The sequence below is a fragment of the Lissotriton helveticus genome, chromosome 4_1 (genome assembly GCF_964261635.1).
Source record: "Lissotriton helveticus chromosome 4_1, aLisHel1.1, whole genome shotgun sequence".
NCBI classification, from domain to species: domain Eukaryota; kingdom Metazoa; phylum Chordata; class Amphibia; order Caudata; family Salamandridae; genus Lissotriton; species Lissotriton helveticus.
Window position 1 is genome coordinate 1,273,741,743 of NC_136063.1, and position 21,001 is coordinate 1,273,762,743.

Here is a 21,001-nt window from a genome sequence, read left to right on the forward strand (position 1 = left end):
CCAAACCAGACAATTCATATTGTCTAGTTTTGGATTACAGACACCTTAACTCATGTTGCAAAACTTTTGCAGTGCAAAACTCGCATAGTGCTGCACTAATGAATAACATAGTGCGCAAAAAATACAAAACAACATTAGACATCTCTAATGGATTCTTTTGTCAAAATATAGCACCAGAGAGCAGATATTTGTCCGCGTTCTCAATAAATGGCACTCAAAAACAATTCTGTCGGTTAGCCCAGGGGTACAAGAACAGCCCAGGAGTATTCTCAGCGAGAGTAACAGAATTACTACAAACATATGATGACGAAGCATTATCTTATGTCGACGACATATACCTAACAGATGATGACTTGGATACTCACTTGAAGAGAGTGAACACCATAATACTTGGGTTCGCAGCAGAGGGTTACAAATTCAACTTTAAAAAATCTAGAATTGCCCATCTAACAGTCCTGTTCTTAGGATATGAATTATCAAGTGAAGGCAAAAGCCTGGCTGACAATTTCCTAGAGAAATGTGCCGTACTCCAAGCACCTAGAACACTAAAAAACCTACAGTCAATTCTAGGCTTCCTAAATGTCGGAAGAACATACATTGCAAATTACGCAGAAAGGGTCAAGCCCCTTTATGATCTAATAAAACCAGATTTTAAAAGAACCAATTGGACTCAAATACACACAGAAATTTTGAGATCCTTACAAACAGACATGTTAATTAAAACAAAATTAGAAACACGTGATAACACATGCAATCTTGTGATTCGAGTCATCCCAGGAAGATGCGGATTCACATACCTGACCTCTAATGAGGGAGAAAAGGTACCAATTGCATTCAACTCACACTTGTACACAGAAGCTGAAAAGAAGTTCAGCATTAAAGAAAACATTGTTCATGCAGTTCAAACCGCAATAGCTAGAGAAAAAGATAAAGCTGACGGTAGACGTATTACAGTAGGAACAGCAGAATCAGCCTTTGAGGCATTAACAACACCGTGTAATTTACCAACAACAGCATTGAATCCGGAATGGATACAATGGGTGAATTCCATTACAATGGACAAAGTAAACTACTACTTTGATCCAGAACTAGAGGAATTGAAAAATCTAGAATATGAAAGAACATTCCCTCTGCCAATCGACATTCTGCCCTTACGACAATACGCTTGTGTAATCTATACAGACGGACATGCTCAACCCTCCGTTTGGGGAGAACAAGCATACAACCCCACATGTGAGATTACAAAAGAAGTGTGGCGCGGAGGTAAACTAAGACCTCTATTAACAAAAACACACTCAGTAGAAACTAATTCAGAACAACAGACTGAAATAATAGCATTGAAAATGGCGCTAGATAATGCGGATCGCGAATTCCCGACACTTATAGTGTGCGATTCTTATTACTGCGTCAAATCATATAACAACGATTTGCAGACATGGATTCAAAACGGTTACAAAGATGACACAGGTGCAACAATAAAGCAAAAACTGCTTTGGGAACAAATAGTTCTGTTACAAAAAGAACTACCAAAGACTCACGTGACACACTCACTGAGTCATCAGCGTGATGGCGTTCACGTTGCAGGGAATTCATTGGCTGAGACAGCCACAGCGGTAGCAACTAAATCGGCTTCCGTAGCTCGAAAAAAGCGTACATTGACGGTGAAACAGTGCTGGCGGTGAGAACGTCATCAAAAGGCGACTGCTCAGCGCTACCGATCAACTATCCACTCAATTATACATACATAATCGATGCAAACTCCGTCCCTTTTGCTCGAATCCCTGGAGTGGGGGATAGAGTGATTCCAAACATGGACAGGAGAACCTTGTTAATTGCAGACGCACATATGGGTGAGGGTCTCGGACACCTCAAACTAAAAGATTCTCTGGAAGAATTACAATCTATGTACTGGTGGCCAGGCATGAGCCTGCAGCATCACATTTTTGTAAAAAAATGCCCAGACTGCAACAGAGATCGCAGTGGCGAGAGAAACGGTATACTACCGTGGCGTTTCACTCCAGAAAGGATCAACAGTAAAAACCAAAGCGTCCGATTAACATATACAGGCTAGTTTCCACTTATAATGTAGATCCCCAGCACTCGGCTGACGTCTGGACTGTTATACAAAGATTTGCGAGTCTAAATGGCATATACGCTAGGAGCATGCTACGTTTGACCAATGTTTTCACTTTAGCCCTCAAGCTTGTGGGGAAGCACGGCCAAATGAGCATAGCGATGCGGGATTCTTCTCACTTCCTTCCTGAGGGATACGGGATGGTGTAAAGAAAAAACCAAGGCATAAAGCTATCTATAACAGAAAGGATATTAGGTTCGGGAGCTGGGTGGGTCAAACATCTAATAAGTGTCCAACGTAGTCTAAATAACCTGCCAAGAAATTCTCTGAAGGGATTCAGTCCGTACGAATTATTGTTTGGAACTAGGATGTTAGTCTTAGATCTCGACAGTCAGACTTCAGTGGTAAAGGAAAAAAGCTTTGATATCAAAGATCGTTTGGCTATTTTGCAGGACTTAAACAAAACAAGAAAAGACCTGAGCAACATAAAGTTGAAACAGCAGCCAACAACCACTGAAGAACCACCACCTGTCCCAGCAAGACCTGTCTGGATTCCAAAAGTCGGGGATCTAGTCAGAGAAAAGATTGCGGTAAAGAAGGAATTTGGGCCTTCTTACAGAAAAGCAGTTCCTGTCTTGTCTATCAACGGGACAAGATCAGTTGTACTACCGCCGCTTGCTGGTAAAAAGGAGAACCGAGTTGTATCCATCGACCTGGTAAAACCACAATCATGTGGCCGATAACAAACAGTAGGCCAAGTGGACTCCCGATAAGTAGTAGAACACCAAGGTTTGCTACCAATACAGAGGTCCTAACTAAGAGGCTAATCACATTCGAAACGCCTACAGAAGAACAACAAGGACTGTGCAACAATGCAATGGAACTTAAACCTCTGAAAACCCAAATAAAAACATTTAGTAGAGACACACCAACCTACAATGAAGTAAGAAACGAATATGCAAGAAACAGTAATCCTGAAGCAATTGGAACAATTGACAGAACTGCATCCGGCTACTTCATAAACTTCGATGATTCCTCTGAAGACCTAAGTGAATCAAAAACACAGCCATCAACAAAAACCTTTAAAGATAAAGCTAAAGAACTTTTGAAACAACTGAAAGAAACATATCTAATTTCTCCATGGATTGAATTTTGGGTGGGTTTTGGTGCATTTATCCTCATACTTTGGCTCATCATGGTACTAACTTTGGGACGCTTCATTGAGGGAAAATATGCTGAAATGGACACAGCAAGTCAGAAAATCAACTTGATCCTCAAACCACACACATCTTCACACGTCGAGAAAAGAGAACTTTCTTCAGTCAACTTCACAGCCAATCCTATACCGGGTGGGGTAGCATGGGACAATACTGACTACGAAATTTATGGTCCGGTTGAAATCCTGAAATATCCACACCAAATCAAGATCTCATTGAGTGACTTTGTAAAACCAAGCTCATTTGCTGATGATTGGGACTTTGAAAGTATAAATAATATGATGTCTGACTTAGTGATGTCTGCTAAATTTACCAAACATGATTATTTGCAGGGTTCGACTAATTATGATAGTATGTACTGTTACAACCACTATGGTAACCATTTTCTACATAAATCTGCACAACCTAGAAATGTTTTAAATTATAATCAATGGGAACATTGTGCAACCCCTCCAAAAGGAAGCTCAAGAACCTTTTATGACAAATATTCATACTTTTCAGGGTTCAACACAAGTAATGCTGAAACATTTTATTTCAAATTGTCAAATAAGACAGGGACAAAGACCATGATAACAAACACGAAATTTATATATTCAGACTCATTTTTTGAACAAATGAATACTTTTGGTTTTGATTATTGGGACAAAAATGTTGAAGTAAAAAGTGTTTGGGGTACAAAAGAATGGCAAGTACAAGGTATAGAATCATTGTTTAGAGCCTGCATGATCCCAGAACAAATTATATTTTTGAATGACACTGTTCAACAAACCACCTGTCTTGGCCTAGCCAAAATCAAAGACTTAAATAAACCGTCTATTCCAAAGCCAACAATGAACAGCAATAGCTCTACAGATGAAGAGATAGACGTAAACTATGTATTAAACCAAAACAGAACACATCCTGATTGGAAACAATGGTTAATCTGGCCCACAGATACTAATAACTGTCAAGAAAGATTCCTGAACAAAACACAGGGGTTCAAATTGACCAGGCCAGACCCTAGATATTCCCAAAGACAACACCCAGGGATAATAACCACCTACAGTGTGGGCAAACTCTGCCTTCAATGGCTACAAACTTCCACCCTGCAGAAATTAAGCAACACCTAACTTTACTTACTGATGGTGCTGACTTGCGTGATTTCATTATGGGACCGCGCAAACAGCATCAGAAACGTTTCATAGCAGCCTCTGTATATGCAGCTTACAACGAGGCCTGGAAGGTTACTCAAATTGAGACAGCAGAAAGTATACGGGAAATTGACCGTATTAATTTGGAAAAATCACTTTCTGTAGTGGACAATGGGCTAATGACTCTGTCCTCCAGAATTTTTTCTTTGGACAGCATTGTGTCTTCAGCAATCGACATAATATCGCAAGACTTACTGTTGTTACAACACGGTCAGTCTCAATTGCGTTCTATTGTACAGCTTGGCTGGACGTTACAAAATCTGCGTTCAGGCTGTGTGCCTTGGCGTTTAATCAACACAACGTCACTATTCAATATCTTTAACCTTACTGATAAACAAATCAGTATGGCACAAAAGGGTGCTGATTATACAATCCTGAGCATTGAGAAACTCGAGAGATTACCAGTGACAATGTCAGAACGACCTGTCAGTGAATGGATAATACATGGGATAATTAATATTCCAATATCAACCTTCAGGTTTCAATACTGCCAAAAATATATACTGGCTGGCATGTACGAAAAATTGGGAAAAGGGTACATTAAGACAACATGGAACTTGCCCTATTCACATGCATGTGTCAGTAATAAAGGACAGAAAGTGTTTCTTAGTGGCAATATTTGTGCGATGTCACTAAGCGGTACACTTCTGTGTAATGGAATTAGTTTGCATGGAGCCTGTGAAGGGAACTCAAATAACCTTTCATGTCACCAGCTAGGCGCACCTGCAACAGGAATAGAACCATTTTTTCAAAGACTCTATAATGGGAGTTACATTCTAATTGTGGATCGCAGATGTTGTAGTCTTATGCCCGGGACTCCTTATCTCGTAACTACGACTGCGAAGGTCATGTGCTGTGGACACTCATTGTTCCCCAGCTCCTTTCCAGACAGGGAGGCAAGGGCATGGCCCAACTTGAAAATTACTTCTATTCGAATAGATACTTTAAGCAGAATGAAAACAGTGCTTCTTCAGACGCCGACCAGACTCACGTCATCAAAAGAAACGTATGATCTCCTAGTCGCAAGGACGACTGCAGAGATTCACTCATTGTTATCAACTAATTCCCCCATACATTTCGCAGAAATCCTGAATGAAATCTTAAATATTTCTGATACCAGTGGAGTCTCAAAAGTATTTAAGACAGTATTTTCGATGGCATTAACACCATTCAAAGCCATACTGGGTATTTTTCCAGATTTCGTCCATTTGATTTTTGGCGGACTTCCCCTCATTTTAGGACTAATTGCAGGAATCCTATTCCTAGTCCTTATATTTCGTTATGGCAAACCGTGTCACAGACAAAACACCTGCGACAAGGGAAGAAACAATCCGAGCCATTGGATACCGGGACCGGATATCAAAAATCCTGGGACTTTCCCGGCTTAGAGACCTGAACATGACTTGGTTTCTTTCATTTCGACCAATGTGGCATCGATGTGTTTTACCTGTATTAAGGTGCCTGCTGTGCGGAGAAGAATGCGTGTTGGACACCTGTCTGACGCTACAATCAGATGCGCCAATGGATGCAGAAACATTGTTGAGTCCAATAAAGGCTCATGCTTTGTGCTGCCCTCAACGGCTACCAATCCTGATGACGGCATTCGTGGAAACTTCACCACTACGATTGAGGGGTAGTGAAGTTCAAGATGAAAGCAGCATCGATCAGGTACGACCTTCTGTCAGCAATACTAATCAAAACGTCAATGGAGACAATCATGCGCACGAATGCATGGTTACACCTTTTTCCGAGTTAGTGGAACTCTCCCAGGAAGCTGTTGACAGCTTTTTCGACAGTCTAAATGATATGATGTTCTCACCGGAGCAGAAATAGAGACTTTTGAGCAAGCTAGCACACGGCGTTCCCAACACCCTGAATTTGGCCTTCAACTTTAATAATAAAGTAGCATGAACAATTTCCCGTCCAGTTCACGGACAGCAATTTTTTCAGCAGCCCCAAAATATTTTTACGATTTTTCGGGACACTAATCATCTGCTTAAAGTAAGAACTATTCTTAAAGAACTAAAATTTCAATTTTTAGAAACTTTATAGACATTAGCTGCCCGCTGGTATGTTCATAATTATTTTATTCTGTGATGAAATGGTCTCGAACTTTTTTCTTCTGTATTAAGAGCCATTTCATGTGTAAATTCTCATATACCAATTAGCAATAATGTATACATATGCGTGATTACTTTAGCATTATTCTACAGCTTGAGTGCATATAATACATATGACTGTTTTTTCCGTATATTAGATAATTTCAAAATGCATTTTATGTATTTTGGGGTGGTAAGGTATACACAATACTCTACAGTATGTTTTACTATGCCTAGATTCGTAAACATGGCCATAGTTAGCGTGGAGTGGGTGTGATGTATTCCTATAGGTTCTGTATCGATCCCCCTATTCCTGACCCTGTTCTGGTTAACAAGTTAACTAGCAGCCATCCCATGATGCAGAAACCGTTATCTGATGAAGCCACACCACGGCACAGGAACGTGTTATCTGATTAGGTCATAACGCTTGCCATCTAATTAGACAAGCAATATTCCTCCAGCCCCTGATAAGGCATACGGAGTTCTCAAAACAAATCAAACCTATGACAACCTGGGAAAAACCCAGCGGCCATTGTTTTGATTTCATCGAGAACTTCAGCAAAAGAATGTGCTAACGACCAAGTCGTATGACATCCTTATTGACGTATCTATGTCCATCCTTACGTCAATCTCGGCACCTTACAGGTATAAATATTACCGGTATTGCCTTAAGCAAACACACGCGGTGGTGACGAGATCGGAGCAGCCAGACTTGCCGAAGCCCAGAGCAGAGCAGACCCCGCTGGCGCAGCCCCGCCTTCCTGACGCGCTGAGAACGAGACGCTGCTTTCTCCTGCCGAGAAATCCAGCTCCGGCGCTTCCGAGCAGCCCTCGCAGGCAGCTTGGAATATCGAGACCAGAGACGAGAGATACCATCCCTCATTCATCCTAGATTCCAGGTACAGAACTGAATAACCCCTTGCAGAGAATTCTTGAGTCAGTCACTTGGCAAAACAAACTTAACTTAAACTGCTACTTTCTATTCCCGCCCACGTATTAGGCTTAGGTCAGGTACACCGGGGTAGGCGTAGTTAGAAACACCAGTTGAGTACGATTAGTCAAATGTATATGTGTATGTATCTATTTTATCCATTTTAAACCATCTTATGGCTTAGAAACCATATAAATGTTTTTACAGTATTATTTTATACTTCTGCTTTTATTGTATGCACTTTACTTAACCATAAGTATTGCGATAATATCGATCCATTTCTCTTGTATGAGAAAAGAGACTGATCAATAAATACCATCTTTTATTGAACACGCCCGTCTCTTCCTTTTCTCTACAATCTGGTGAGACTAAGAATGCACGTACTGACTGAGTAAAATAAGTTGTCTTTTGTTTTCACACGACTCTAGAGATACACTCTTGATTAGGGGAGAGCAAAGTTGTCATGTTCTATGGTTGTCAGAAACTAAATCCCTTCTTGTCTATCCAGGGAGGTTCAACTCCTCCTTGCCTATTCGAGAAAGTTTCTAGTGAACTCTGAGCTAGCTGGCAAACCCAAAACTTTAAGTCTAATATCGACAGTAGAAGACCTAGTTAACGTCTGGTCTAGGCCTATACTATTGAAGGTATTATTCCAATGCGCAGAGCCTATTGGGATAATAGGAACTACACTACAGTAGGACAGGAGCGGCTCCTACCGGGCGGGGGTGGTGGGGCAGAGAGAGGGCGGAATCAATAGGAGAAAAAACCCACTTACCTGGCTACGGTTGGTTGCCGCCTCTCCTCCTTCCTCTTCTTATCTTCTTTCTGCTGGAGTTTAGCTGCAGGAAGCACCTGGGCTTTCAGGCTCCCCCAAACCAATCACAATGCTGCAATGCAGCTTTGTGATTGGTCTGAGCACCGTGGTTTGGTGCTCAGATGGGGAAAGGGAGTCTGGGAATGTCATGAAGCTTGAGTGGAGAACATGCAAAGTGCGCATGAATGTTTGGCTGGCCTGAGATGGCCAGCCAAACATTCATGCGCACTTTGAGTGCGCAAACCACCCCTCCCCCAGGCCCCTGCTCTGTAAGCAGAGCAGCCCCGCCCGCCCTAGGAAACGGAAAACGAGAATGATAATAACGTTGGTTATAATCATCTTAGTTTTCCTTTAACTACTGGTCGCAGAGCTGTAGGGCTTTGCTCCTCCACCTTAGCGGTGGAGCCGCCGCTGTTGTAGGAATGGGAGGGGAGTCATACAGCACTTCCGGAATAAGGGAGAAGCTAGTCACAGCTCAGAGTACATCAGGAATGGGATGAGGTGGGTATGCTGAGCAAGTAACTCAACAATAGAGAGTGTAACGTGAATGAGCCGGGCAGTTCTTGCTTGAGTGGTTGGCTGAGCTGCTCCTGTTATACTAAGTATGTAAAACAGAAGCACCCCTTTTATCACCTGGACCCAGACGCCATAGACCCATTAAACACAATGGTTCCTAGGGGGACAAACATATATGTTTCTCTTACTGTCACACCCTGAGTAAGTTCTTTGAGCACTGAGTATGGGTCTAATATATAAAACACTCCAGGAATACCAACACATAAAATACTAGTCATTGCTAATGTCATTGTTTGATTTTGATTAATTCCATGATGAAATAAAGGTTTTTGTAATATAACTGTTGATTCCATTAGGAACCATTGTTCTTTAATGTGTTCCTCTGATACTGGTCTTAGGTGTCATGGCATCATGAGCTCTTTCGAGAAACCTGTGTTTTACATCACCAGAGAAAAGCATCTTACAAGAGCAGACGCAACCTCAGCATTGGTCGAACAAACACCATCTAGCTTGTTTCAATACATTTAAGACTCCATACTTTAAAGAGATGAACACATACAGGTAGATGCATCAAGCATTTTTGCGAGCGCAAACGGTGCGAATCGCAAAATTCGGCCGTTTGCGCCCGCAAAAATTGCATTTGAGATGCATCAAGGGTTCATGCACTCGCCATTTAAGAATTCGCAAATGATTGCGAGTTCTCAAATTGCAATTGCATTTAAGGAATCGCAATTTGAGATTCCTTAAATGCAATGCATGAACCATTCCAAGATTGCGAATTCGCAATCTGGGGCCCGCTAGGCCCATAGGAATGAATGGGAAAGCCATTCCTTATTTGGGATTAGCAATTAGCTAATCGCAAATTAGGAATCAGTAGGAATCGCAAATAATATTGCGATTCCTACATGCATCCCGTTTTGCGAGTCTTTAATAGCGAATCCTTAAAATTCGCTATTAAGGACTCGCAAAACATGACTTTGATGAATCTGGGGGATAATGTGCTGTGGGACATCTTGGAAAATTGGCGGGAAGTGATGATCTGTATGTGGAAAGCTCTTATTGGGGTTGATAAGCTACCCTGGTTTCCAGAAGGGTATGCTGTGTTACGCAATCTGCATTTGCTCACCATATTTCCACTATGTGTACAGGGCTTTAGAATTCTTTGTGCCTTTTCTGTACTGTTTTGGGATAACTGACTGGAGTCAGGATAGTCTGGTATCATTTTCTTTGGTAAGCAAGGATCTTTGTGCCCAATGCAGAGTTTAGTACTGCTTCATATAAGTTGTAGGGAGAGTAAAATGTTTGCAGTCCTGTCAGGCTTCAAAACTAGATCATCCAAGGGTACACATTTGTTGTGATTTCCTCAGTTATAAGTGCAATCTGCCTGGACAGCAACGTATCACAAAATATTTTTGAAAATACAAAAGCTTAATATGTGGGGATGCCACCTCCGTTGGCTCCATAGCCACAGGCTGGTGGACCTGGGCCCGAATGTGTAAATTCATGTTTTGAGTTTCGAGACACCTTTTTAAGGTGATGGAATCAGGTGATGAGCACAATCAGCTTTTCCACTGTTTGGAAGAAATGTTGGAAGGCAGGCCTCTGGTTTCCTTTTTTGAACCAGTTGTAGCATATGGGTATGGAGTTAGGGCAACACATGTCCAGTGTGGAAAGCAACGACGTTTTAATGGTGAGAACAAACAACAAATGAAACACATAGTTTACAGTAGGCATTCATAAAGAGTTCCAAAATGCAACTGAAATAAAATGCTAATTTTCCCCTAAAAGTTCATAAGAAGTCCAAACACCTATTCGTCACCAAAGTAACAGAGCATTCACTTCTACATTGGTAATTGGAATTCAGTCTACAATGGCTACTAAGAAGTCCAAAAACCAATCCGCCAGTAGCAGACGGTAATTCGAGAAGGGGGTGAGGTGCTTGGGCCACACACACACGCACACACACTCATTCACTTACTCACGCACTCACTCACACCCATGTATTCAAATACATGCCCACATTCATCCACCATTCAACAAGGACATACACACGCACACCCACAACCATTCACAGCACGCACTCACTAATATACATACAATCATACTTACACACACACATGCACCAAGCATTAAAATAATTACATTTCCCAGACTGCAGCGGTCATCTCTGGTGGCACAAGGTAAGCCTTGGTGGTTCATGCGGATTGGGCCTGCTACCTCATCTCATTGGAGGACTTTCAGCTAATAAGAGAAGGTGCAGTCCCTACCTCGTCACAGAGTAGGATGAGGTCAGTGAGACTACTGACCCCACTCCACTCCATGACAGCCGCATTGATAGATACTAGGCAATGGGCACTACTTCAGGGCTTAAACTGAAGCGTCCAGGTCCCAGAGTCCAGCTCTTTCTTATGAGTGACGGACCACCAAGCACTTAGCTGGACTGAGAAAGTGTGGTCCACAGGGCTGTGACATCTTCGGCCCCTCAAAGTCCCGTTCAGGCAGCCAGGTGCCTGTGTATTTAATGAAAGTACAGCGCCTGGCTGCCTGAACTGAACATAAAGAGTGTCTGTAAGGCTCACATTTGCCTAGCCTGACAGACACTCTTCATGTTGGGAAAAGGAAAGGAGGATGGCCCCTCCACCCTTATGGCTGGGTTGCCGCTGTTACATGCCACCAAATGGATTGACTATTCACTTCTACACAGATAACTTGATTTTTCAGCAGGGTTTAACATTTAGCTAATGGGTACTTAGTCAGAAAACAGTTAATTGGAGTTTCCATTCACCGGCCTTGCTGTGTGTGACAGTCCATTGGGTGAATAGGAAACCTTAGAAGATAAGGTCTGCTTGACAAGTTTTTAGAGGGTTCCTCTCCCTCATGATTTAGTGATGGATTTGAGTGGTGTGAGTGATCTACACCTTGGGGCTGAGACTGTCTTTGAGACAGTAAGAGCTAGGCATGGCACCTGTAATTAGGGTTGGTAAGCCTAGCCTTGGCTTGGTGCTAGAACTAGAGCACTATAAACTTTAATTCCATTGTTGCAGGCTGTCCCCCCAGCCATTGGCCATGCAATGAATGACATACTCACCCATTCATTCACCCATTCATTGACTCACTCACCTTTTCATCCAGCCATCTACCCATGCACTGACTCATCATTTATTCTTCCATGCAGCTTCTTATCCATTCATACACTCAATCCCCCATTTATCCATCAATGCACTTAGTCACTCATTGATCCATACATGCACTCATTAACTTACCCAGTCAACAATTGGTTCATTCTCACACTCACCCTCTCACGGATCCATACAACCACACACACAAACTGACCAGTCTTTGAAGATGCAATTTAATTTATTTAAAAATCAGATATATTGGATTCAGCAGATTCTTTTATAGTACTTTAAACACAGGTATTGCATTTTTTTGGCCTAAAGTTGTATTTGTATGCATGGGAATTGATAATGTTTTCCACTGCAGGACTGTAATATTTTGCATGAAACAAGCACAAATTCAAAATGTTGTTTGCTGGGAAAAAGTGGTGCATCATTCTATCTATTTTAAGTTTGATGTGTGTTGTAGGTTGTGCTTTTATATACTTTACATACAAGATTCATTGTGTTCTCATCAAATATAACTAGCTTGTGACTAAAAAATTATGTTTGAGACAATCCAAAAGAGTGGCAAGTGACTAGAAAATAGTTTTGACACTGTCGTCAGAAGGGTCATTATAAAGTTAAGCAATGAATACCACATGTCAAGTTCTAATTTCCAGATATGAAATCAATTTTTATTGATGAAGGGATGAGAAGCTTAAACTATACTTGGAAAGTTATTAGTAAAACAAGTTATGTAGCATTTAAACAATTTCTAGCAGTACATGATTACCAAATATACATTCATAGCGGACTTCCTTAAGAGTACATTATAAAGACATTCTAAATATCACAGAGAAATTCTCCAGTCAGTGCTTTAAAAAGGTGCTTAACATTTGGGTGACATAATATCCTTTAAATGTACCTAAAGATGGTACTTTATTTGGTATAATATAGAAATGAAGATGGGTTTGCACCTTTTGAATTGGTTGCCCGTGGCTTCCTGATGAAAGGAATGCTGAACAATGTCAAACATTCACCCCCTGTACAGAGATCTGGGCCTAAATCCATCGTTTTTGCCCACCATGCTATTCCAGTTTAAACAGTCTTATGCAAATCAGTCTTGACCCTGCTCTCTATGGAAACAGTTCAGCCCGCACTGCCAGGCCAGGTCCTCCCTGGCCCAGAAACAAGCATCTTGGGACTGCTTCCCGGGTATCACCCCTCATCAGCCAGGCCAGCTTGAATCCACTGGCATGGTGAGCATGGGACACACATCTGGTAATACTGGTCCTAGTTAGGGAGACAAATGCGAAAAGTACAATTGATGGACGGAATGCTGTACAATGTCAAACATTCACCTCCAGAACAGAGATCTGGGCTTAAATCCATTGTTTTTTTGCCCACCATGCCGTCCCAGTTTAAACCCAGCCATATGCAAATCAGTCTGACTCTGCTCCCCATGGAAACAGTTCTGCCCAAACTCCCAGGCCAGGTCCTTCCTGGACCAGTAACAAGCATCCTGGGACCAGTTTTGGGATATCACCCCTCATCAGCTAGGCCATCTTGAATTCACTGGCATGGTGAGCATGGGACACACATCTGGGAATACTGGTCCTACTTGGGGAGACAAATGCGAAAAGAACAATTGATGGACAGAATGCTGAACAATATCAAACATTCAGCCCCATTACAGAGATCTGGCCCTAAATCCATTCTATTGTTTTGCACACCATGCCCTTCCAGTTTAATTCCAGGCATAAGTAAATCAGTCTTGATTGACCCTGCTCACCATGGAAACAGTTCAGCACGAACTGCCAGGCCAGGTCCTCCCTGGACCAGAAACAAGCATCCTTGGAACAGTTGGCTGGGTCCATACTAGGGTGGCATAGTGAACAAAAGAACAATAGATTAAACCTAGATCTCTTGACTGGGGATGAGTGTTTGAAAAGTTTCAAAACTTCAGCCATCATCATGTGTTTGCTATGTTGCTTGATGCTTAGCCAATCTGATTTTCTTCAAGGTGGAGGGCGATAACTGAGAGTAGGAGCTGATTACAACACACTCAGCTGTAACTTCAGAAAATGTTGACTTTCGTTTCAACTCGCTAATTAATTTTGCGTTCTACCAATGGAAGAATTATGAAAACAGTAACGTCAAAAACATATAATGGTATTTTGCTTGTGTTTCAGTTAAGCCTGTAACAGTAGCTGTCTCATTTTTGCACTGACGTTTCAAGATTATATACAGTATGAAAACCAATACAACAGAATATCTGACAAAACATTTGCCTGAATTTCATTTGATGTAAAGGCTTTAGTCTATCACAAAAGCTCATCTTTTAATTGGTTTTCAATGAAGCTTTTACAGTACCTCTAAGAAGAAATATGAACTTCCCCTTGTTCCATAGGTAAGTGCAGGCTTCCGACTGAGCCAAACGTTGTCAGAAATCACGATGTAATCAATGTTGCTGAAAAACACTTCCTGGACCTTGATCATCTCTTCCAGAGCCTTTGATCCCACTTCTTCCATGCCTTCGATTAAGAATTTTAGGTTTACTGGAATGTCCTAATGTACAGAAGTGTAAAAAAAGATAAATATTGTGTTTGTAATGAGCATTGCTTGCTCACTAAATGAAACCACATAACTTGTGACCAAATGAAAAATTAAAGGAAACCAAGAATGAGGCTACTACCGAATTGTCAAGAACATAAATAAAAACGTGATCATCATCTGATTATATTTTACAAGTTACACATTGTAAATGGTTATATTAACAAACAATTGGCACATTATGACTCAATGCTATATGTATGTGTTGTGTGGTATTCCTGTGTAGCTTGGAGTTCAGCTGGACAGAATATACCAGATACTAAAAAACACAGACATGTACATTCTCACATATGCACATACTACAGCCTAGTCACAAAATGGCTTTTGTACGATATCCAGGTGATCCTACAACAGCACTACTCATATGCTATAAAATGCTATTCACAAACCTATGAGTGGAGGCCTCCATCTCTGCCTCTCCTATCTTTTATGTGAGGAGATCTCCCCCAGACTGTGTAGATATTGGTACACTTGCACATACATTATTGTAGTAAATATGGTAGGGATGGGGAGAGAGTGGCTGGAAAATAGGGCAAACTTACTACTAAAGTGGAGGGGTTTTGGATGGAGTAGGGAGGGTTTAATGGGCGGCACAAAGATCCACCCACAAATTAGTAATACCATTGCTGTTCAATAACTGGCCTTCTAAATTTATTACAGCCAAAAAGGACCCAACAAAGTAGTAAATGTACTCCAACTCAGACCTTCCATAGGTCTAACACCTCACAAGGCTGAACACTGAATATGTAAAACCATCCTGTAGAAAATAATGGAGACAAGGACTTAAAATAAAACCCCATCGGCGTTAATGTTAAAATATAGTATAGTAATTTAGTTCAACTTTTTAAAATATGTATGTGTGTGTATCATATATATATGTACATATTCTCACCAAAAATGCCCGAAGCAATGAGAATGCACACCTCTTTCAGAAGAACCTTCCGGTTTATTAAGCAATGGAAAACGGGCATCAGTGTTCATGTAAAAGATTTCCATCCGACGCGTTTCGAAGCTCCTGCTTCTTAATCATGGATTCAATTCAAACACTCAGCAGATGGCTCTGATTCAGCCTGCCTCATTTGAATACCCCCAGTGGGCGTTGCATTGTGCATAATTCCTTCGTTGCAGGCTGGGACTTGTTGTTCCAGTCAGAGTGTATTTTTTACCTTCCGTGGGCTCTGCTTCATGTTTGTCATTAAAAGTAAATTGTTACCCTCCAGTGGGCCATGGCACTGCGCTCGTTCGTCTTTTCCACTTCTGAAGCGCTGTAAGGTGAGTTTTAGGCGCAGTTCCAACTCTCAGCCTTTCCCATGTGACTTTAGGGAAATGGTGCAACTCTCCACGGCTGGGCTGCCGTATAATCATTTTCTCACCAAAAATGCCCGAAGCAATGAGAATGCACACCTCTTTCAGAAGAACCTTCCGGTTTATTAAGCAATGGAAAACGGGCATCAGTGTTCATGTAAAAGATTTCCATCCGACGCGTTTCGAAGCTCCTGCTTCTTAATCATGGATTCACTTCAAACACTCAGCAGATGGCTCTGATTCAGCCTGCCTCATTTGAATACCCCCAGTGGGTGTTGCATTGTGCATAATTCCTTCGTTGCAGGCTGGGACTTGTTGTTCCAGTCAGAGTGTATTTTTTACCTTCCGTGGGCTCTGCTTCATGTTTGTCATTAAAAGTAAATTGTTACCCTCCAGTGGGCCATGGCACTGCGCTCGTTCGTCTTTTCCACTTCTGAAGCGCTGTAAGGTGAGTTTTAGGCGCAGTTCCAACTCTCAGCCTTTCCCATGTGACTTTAGGGAAATGGTGCAACTCTCCACGGCTGGGCTGCCGTATAATCATTTTCTCACCAAAAATGCCCGAAGCAATGAGAATGCACACCTCTTTCAGAAGAACCTTCCGGTTTATTAAGCAATGGAAAACGGGCATCAGTGTTCATGTAAAAGATTTCCATCCGACGCGTTTCGAAGCTCCTGCTTCTTAATCATGGATTCACTTCAAACACTCAGCAGATGGCTCTGATTCAGCCTGCCTCATTTGAATACCCCCAGTGGGCGTTGCATTGTGCATAATTCCTTCGTTGCAGGCTGGGACTTGTTGTTCCAGTCAGAGTGTATTTTTTACCTTCCGTGGGCTCTGCTTCATGTTTGTCATTAAAAGTAAATTGTTACCCTCCAGTGGGCCATGGCACTGCGCTCGTTCGTCTTTTCCACTTCTGAAGCGCTGTAAGGTGAGTTTTAGGCGCAGTTCCAACTCTCAGCCTTTCCCATGTGACTTTAGGGAAATGGTGCAACTCTCCACGGCTGGGCTGCCGTATAATCATTTTCTCACCAAAAATGCCCGAAGCAATGAGAATGCACACCTCTTTCAGAAGAACCTTCCGGTTTATTAAGCAATGGAAAACGGGCATCAGTGTTCATGTAAAAGATTTCCATCCGACGCGTTTCGAAGCTCCTGCTTCTTAATCATGGATTCACTTCAAACACTCAGCAGATGGCTCTGATTCAGCCTGCCTCACTTGAATAGCACTTCAAAAGCGGATAAATTAAACCTGCTCAGCATTATGGCCCACTGGAGGGAAACAAGGTATTTAATTTCATGCATGAAGCAGAGCCCACTTGAGGGTGCACATTAACTCTTAGCTTGACTACAAGTCCCAGCCTGCATTCACGGACTTACGTAATTAATTAGTCCCACTGAGGGTATTTAAATGAGCAGGCTGTGAGAGACATCTGCCGAAAGCATGCTGAAACTCCATGATTAAGAGGCAAACCGCCTCGAAACGCGTCGGAGAGAAATGTTACTGAAATGCTGTAGCTTGTTTTCCGTTTTGAATAAACCAAGAGGTGCTTTTGAAGTCGTGTGCGCTTCCGTTGCTGTTGGGCATTTTTGGATTGAACATATTACACAGCAGCCCTGCCGTGGGAAGCTGCACCATCCTTAAACTACAGTGAGGTTGCGAGTTGGAACTTTGCCAGAACTCGTGCTAAACTACAAAGAGGCTACGAGGTGGAACTTTGCCAGAACTCGTGTTAGCACTTCAAAAGCGGATAAATTAAACCTGCTCAGCATTATGGCCCACTGGAGGGAAACAAGGTATTTAATTTCATGCATGAAGCAGAGCCCACTTGAGGGTGCACATTAACTCTTAGCTTGACTACAAGTCCCAGCCTGCATTCACGGACTTACGTAATTAATTAGTCCCACTGAGGGTATTTAAATGAGCAGGCTGTGAGAGACATCTGCCGAAAGCATGCTGAAACTCCATGATTAAGAGGCAACCCGCCTCGAAACGCTTCGGAGAGAAATGTTACTGAAATGCTGTAGCTTGTTTTCCGTTTTGAATAAACCAAGAGGTGCTTTTGAAGTCGTGTGCGCTTCCGTTGCTGTTGGGCATTTTTGGATTGAACATATTACACGGCAGCCCTGCCGTGGGAAGCTGCACCATCCTTAAACTACAGTGAGGTTGCGAGTTGGAACTTTGCCAGAACTCGTGCTAAACTACAAGGAGGCTACGAGGTGGAACTTTGCCAGAACTCGTGTTAGCACTTCAAAAGCGGATAAATTAAACCTGCTCAGCATTATGGCCCACTGGAGGGAAACAAGGTATTTAATTTCATGCATGAAGCAGAGCCCACTTGAGGGTGCACATTAACTCTTAGCTTGACTACAAGTCCCAGCCTGCATTCACGGACTTACGTAATTAATTAGTCCCACTGAGGGTATTTAAATGAGCAGGCTCTGAGAGACATCTGCCGAAAGCATGCTGAAACTCCATGATTAAGAGGCAAACCGCCTCGAAACGCGTCGGAGAGAAATGTTACTGAAATGCTGTAGCTTGTTTTCCGTTTTGAATAAACCAAGAGGTGCTTTTGAAGTCGTGTGCGCTTCCGTTGCTGTTGGGCATTTTTGGATTGAACATATTACACGGCAGCCCTGCCGTGGGAAGCTGCACCATCCTTAAACTACAGTGAGGTTGCGAGTTGGAACTTTGCCAGAACTCGTGCTAAACTACAAGGAGGCTACGAGGTGGAACTTTGCCAGAACTCGTGTTAGCACTTCAAAAGCGGATAAATTAAACCTGCTCAGCATTATGGCCCACTGGAGGGAAACAAGGTATTTAATTTCATGCATGAAGCAGAGCCCACTTGAGGGTGCACATTAACTCTTAGCTTGACTACAAGTCCCAGCCTGCATTCACGGACTTACGTAATTAATTAGTCCCACTGAGGGTATTTAAATGAGCAGGCTGTGAGAGACATCTGCCGAAAGCATGCTGAAACTCCATGATTAAGAGGCAAACCGCCTCGAAACGCATCGGAGAGAAATGTTACTGAAATGCTGTAGCTTGTTTTCCGTTTTGAATAAACCAAGAGGTGCTTTTGAAGTCGCGTGCACTTCCGTTGCTGTTGGGCATTTTTGGATTGAACATATTACACGGCAGCCCTGCCGTGGGAAGCTGCACCATCCTTAAACTACAGTGAGGTTGCGAGTTGGAACTTTGCCAGAACTCGTGCTAAACTACAAGGAGGCTACGAGGTGGAACTTTGCCAGAACTCATGTTAGCACTTCAAAAGCGGATAAATTAAACCTGCTCAGCAATATGGCCCACTGGAGGGAAACAAGGTATTTAATTTCATGCATGAAGCAGAGTCCACTTGAGGGTGCACATTAACTCTTAGCTTGACTACAAGTCCCAGCCTGCATTCACGGACTTACGTAATTAATTAGTCCCACTGAGGGTATTTAAATGAGCAGGCTGTGAGAGACATCTGCCGAAAGCATGCTGAAACTCCATGATTAAGAGGCAAACCGCCTCGAAACGCGTCGGAGAGAAATGTTACTGAAATGCTGTAGCTTGTTTTCCGTTTTGAATAAACCAAGAGGTGCTTTTGAAGTTGTGTGCGCTTCCGTTGCTGTTGGGCATTTTTGGATTGAACATATTACACGGCAGCCCTGCCGTGGGAAGCTGCACCATCCTTAAACTACATTGAGGTTGCGAGTTGGAACTTTGCCAGAACTCGTGCTAAACTACAAGGAGGCTACGAGGTGGAACTTTGCCAGAACTCGTGTTAGCACTTCAAAAGCGGATAAATTAAACCTGCTCGGCATTATGGCCCACTGGAGGGAAACAAGGTATTTAATTTCATGCATGAAGCAGAGCCCACTTGAGGGTGCACATTAACTCTTAGCTTGACTACAAGTCCCAGCCTGCATTCACGGACTTACGTAATTAATTAGTCCCACTGAGGGTATTTAAATGAGCAGGCTGTGAGAGACATCTGCCGAAAGCATGCTGAAACTCCATGATTAAGAGGCAAACCGCCTCCAACGCGTCGGAGAGAAATGTTACTGAAATGCTGTAGCTTGTTTTCCGTTTTGAATAAACCAAGAGGTGCTTTTGAAGTCGTGTGCGCTTCCGTTGCTGTTGGGCATTTTTGGATTGAATATATGTACATATATATATATATATTATATAGATATATGTATATTACATTTTATATATATATATATATATATATCCCAAGCGCCGCTTGAAAGACTCGGATGCCGGTAGTAGTTCCTCAGCATACCACGAAAGCAGACACGAACCCAGAGTAAGTGCAAAAAGTAGCGTTTATTCCTCGCTAGTCAGCCATAACGCGTTTCACCACAAACGTGGCTTGATCATTTGATATATTTTTAATGTTAAACATATATATATATAAATAAAAGATAAATGATATTTAATTATGAAATACTTTATTAACACTTCAGGGATCTACACATATGACCTCTTGCTGAATTCAAAATGTAGCCCACTTTTCAGAAATATATAGCTTTCCTGGATCACCCATGGGTTTCATACTGGATTCCACCACAAACTGTAAGTAAGTTAAAAGCCCCAAAACATTGGAAAAATTGACTACCTCTTTAAAAAAAATGCCAAAACTCTTGTAAATAATTATGTTTTTTGATTCAGCTCTGTATGTTCCTGAAAGCTGGGGAGATGGTGACTTTAGCACAGCAAACCATTCATGATGCCGTTTTTATGGGGAAAAAACAGACACTTTTATGAAGAGCACATTGTTCCTAATTTTTTTTTTTAAACTCAAAATTTAGCTATATTTGGTATATTTTCTCGGTCCCATCCAGGGGAATCCACAAATCCTGGGTACCTTTAGAATCACCAGGATGTTAGAAAAAAGGAAAACACATTTGACATGGATACCTTATGTAGACAAAATGTTATGGAGGCCTAAGTATGAACTTCCCCAAATAGCCAAAAAAGGCTCAGCACTGTGGTTGGGGGTAGCAGTTAAGGGGTTAAATGTGAACATATATTTATATTTCAAATTTTTTTCTCTTGCACTTATTTTTTTCTCATGCTGTAGTAAATTAATATCTATATCAATACTTATAATGAAATTGTTTGCTGGCCTGGGTCGCCCATTTTGTCAGAATT

General features: G+C 42.0%; 1 protein-coding gene across 7 annotated transcripts in view; it reads right to left on the reverse strand.

The window, feature by feature from the left end:
* The window catches only part of LOC144829072 (beta-Ala-His dipeptidase-like), a 392,817-nt gene that overhangs the window by 148,430 nt on the left and 223,386 nt on the right, over positions 1–21,001 (reverse strand). For all 7 annotated transcript variants that reach the window (XM_078687840.1, XM_078687838.1, XM_078687841.1 and 4 more), the window contains one exon: positions 14,313–14,507. In XM_078687840.1, the coding sequence (XP_078543966.1) occupies positions 14,313–14,507 (195 nt within the window). The remainder of the gene's footprint in view (positions 1–14,312; positions 14,508–21,001) is intronic.